At 46.9% G+C, this 3,007-nt stretch overlaps 1 protein-coding gene across 6 annotated transcripts in view; it reads right to left on the reverse strand.

Moving 5' to 3' along the window:
- The window catches only part of ATP6V1C2 (ATPase H+ transporting V1 subunit C2), a 58,306-nt gene that overhangs the window by 52,925 nt on the left and 2,374 nt on the right, over positions 1-3,007 (reverse strand). For all 6 annotated transcript variants that reach the window (XR_004273716.1, XM_032294133.1, XM_032294131.1 and 3 more), the window contains one exon: positions 462-529. Coding sequence is in view for 5 of the 6 variants with exons in the window: in XM_032294133.1 (XP_032150024.1) it covers positions 462-529 (68 nt within the window). In the remaining variant the exon portion in view is untranslated. The remainder of the gene's footprint in view (positions 1-461; positions 530-3,007) is intronic.

A 3,007-nucleotide genomic window follows, 5' to 3' on the forward strand; every position in this document is an offset into this window, starting at 1 on the left:
CTCAATCTCTTGACCTCGTGATCCACCCGCCTCAGCCTCCCAAAGTGCTGGGATTACAAGCATGAGCCACCGCGCTCGGCCGAAACTCCATCTTTTAAAGAAAAAAAAAAATAAAGAAATTTTTTACTATAGCATTTATTACCAAAAAAATAAACAAACTTAAAAAGGCTTGGTGGGAAACTACACCAATGAGTTTTGCAGGTGTCTCGGCACCTGTGCATGATCTTCAGGTCAAGGGCAGCCCCTTAACAAGCGCTGCCTCCAGCAGACAAAACACCGGGAGGACCGGGTGGGCTCCTGCAGACCCAGCACCTGCAGGCGGACGGATCGGTCTTTTCTGCTGACTTCTGGAACCAGGTCCAGACAAGTCCATACTCTGGTTCAGCCAGAGCAAGAGCACTGTGTCCTCTGACAACAATGTCAAATTCTCATTTGTATGCAGTAAATAAGGAATATTTTACCTTTCAGCAAAGGTGTCGAGTTTCCCCAACTCATCAGAGAGGCCAACCAGGGAATCCAAGGTCCCCACCTAGACAGATCATAAAAATGTCAGAGGCTCACAGGTTTCTGGCAAAGCATGATGCCATCTCAACAACAGAGCTAGCTTCACCTTGAACTAGCCGCCTTTGGTCAATGGCCAAAGTGCAAAATAGAAAGAACTCTTAATAGAAACCAGTGGATTTGGGGGTGTATTTCTTTATTTTTGACCCACAGGATAAACTGTCATATTTCTGCAATAGGAAGGAGCGACTGTGATGCTACCATCTGACCTTAGCTCATTTTCCTCTTAGAATGGCAGCCTACCAGTCAGTCATGTTGTTAATCATTATAGCCAAGGAAGGGATATACCAGAAAGCAAGTTAAAGAAGTTCTCATTCCTAAAAGCTTTTCTGCTCCAAGACAGTCCCACCAGTCTTTTGCTCTGTTCTTTGTTGTTATTAAACATGATCTTGAGGCCGAGGTGTGTGGATCACCTGAGGTCAGGAGTTCCAGACCAGCCTGGCCAACATGGCAAAACCCTGTCTCTACTAAAAATACAAAAATTAGCTGGGCATGCTGGCATGTGCCCATAATTCCAGCTACTCAGGAGTCTGAGGCAGGAGAATCATTTGAATTCAGGAGGTGGAGGTTGCAGTAAACTGAGATGGCACCACTGCACTCCAGCCTGGGAAACAAAGCCGGGAGGGAGGTGCAGGGGGAAGGGGGCGGATATGATCTTGCTGGGGAAGGAGGCAGCAAGATCCTGCCCACTTCATCATTCACCTAGGTCCTTTTTTTTTTTTTTTTTTTGAGACAGAGTTTCGCTCTTGTTGCCTAGGCTGGAGTGCAATAGCGTGATCTTCACTCACTGCAACCTCTGCCTCCTGGGTTCAAGCAATTCTCCTGCCTCAGCCTCCTGAGTAGCTGGGATTACAGGCATGTACCACTATGCTCGACTAATTTTTTTTTTTTTTTAAAGATCGGGTTTCACCATGTTGGTCAGGCTGGTCTTGAACTCCCGACCTAAGGTGATCCGCCCGTCCTTGGCCTCCAAAGTGCTTGGATTACAGGCGTGAGCCACCACGCCTGGCCAATTTTTTGTATTTTTAGTAGAGACAAAGTTTCTCCTTGTTGGTCAGGCTGGTCTTAATTACCAACCTCAAGTGATCCACCCGCCTCAGCCTCCCAAATTGCTGGGATTATAGGCGTGAGCCACCGCACCCGCCCATGATCTGTTTCCACAATTGTATTTGAAGGTCTTTTCACAGAATCAGAAAGGAAAGGGCTGCTATCATGAGATACCACCAACTAGATGTTAAAAAGTAATTAGGTTCTGAGACTTGGCAGAGTTTCAAGGAAAAAAAATTAAGAAAACTAACAGGAGGCCGGGCACAATGGCTCAAACCTATAATCCCAGCACTTTACTGAAACTGTATCTCTACTATAAACACAAAAACTAGCCAGGCGTGGTGGCATGCGCCCATAATCCCAGCTACTTGGGAGGCTGAGGCATGAGAATCACTTGAACCCAGAAGGCAGAGATTGCAGTGAGGCTAAATCGCACCACTGCATTCCACCCTGGGTGACAGAGCAAGACTTCGTCTCAAAAAAAAAAAAAAAAAAATGAATCCTGAGTGTCTACCAAGTTAAGTTGCTTCTTTTCAATTAACTTAATTTTAAGCAACTTCTGCAGGGGCTGTGTCTTTTTTTTTTATCTTTTTACTTTCCAGAGTCCAGCACAGTGCCTCACAGTGTCAATGAGTGGCTGCAGAATTTACTAACCCGTACAGTGTGTGTTGCTGGACAAGGCAGCAAGATATGGGTTCAGAACTCACTGCACCACTTACCAGCCTGACAACCCTGGTAATCACTTAGCCTCTCCCAGCCTGTCCCGAGTCAGCGGGAGAGGTAAAGCTTCCAGGTGATGCATTTAAAGTACCTAGTCGCCAGCACCTTGCTCAACAAATGTTAGCAATGGGGTAGCATCACAACCCTGGTAGCTGATGGTGTAGCCGTTTTGGCAGAGGGGCAAAGTGAGGTTTGAAAGGGGAGTATATGGCAGTTTTCTACAAGAGCAGATGCTGGGCAGTCAGCACCATCTCACCAGCACCTGTGCCATGTGGTCTGAGAGAAGGCCGTAGTGTCTTTCCCCTGGAAACCTACAGCCTCAGGGAGCACCACGAAAACTCCACTCTTCTTGAAGTAAAAGAATTGCGTGGCTGGGCACAGGGGCTCATGCCTGTAATCCCAACACTTTGGGAGGCCAAGGTGGGTGGATCACAAGATCAGGAGTTCGAGACCAGCCTGGGCAACATAGTGAAAGCACATCTCTACTAAAAATACAAAAATTAGCCAGGCATCATTGTGGGCACCTGTAATCCCAGCTATCTGGGAGGCTGAGGCAGGAGAATTACTTGAACCTGGGAGGCGGAGGTTGCAGCAGCAAGCTGAGATTGTGCCATTTCACTCCAGCCTGGGCAACAAAAGCAAAACTCTGTCTCAAAAAAAAAAAAAAAAGAAAAAAGAA

This window comes from Sapajus apella, unplaced genomic scaffold, assembly GCF_009761245.1.
Source record: "Sapajus apella isolate SASKATOON/1434 unplaced genomic scaffold, GSC_monkey_1.0 scaffold31, whole genome shotgun sequence".
Classification (NCBI taxonomy): Eukaryota; Metazoa; Chordata; class Mammalia; order Primates; family Cebidae; genus Sapajus; species Sapajus apella.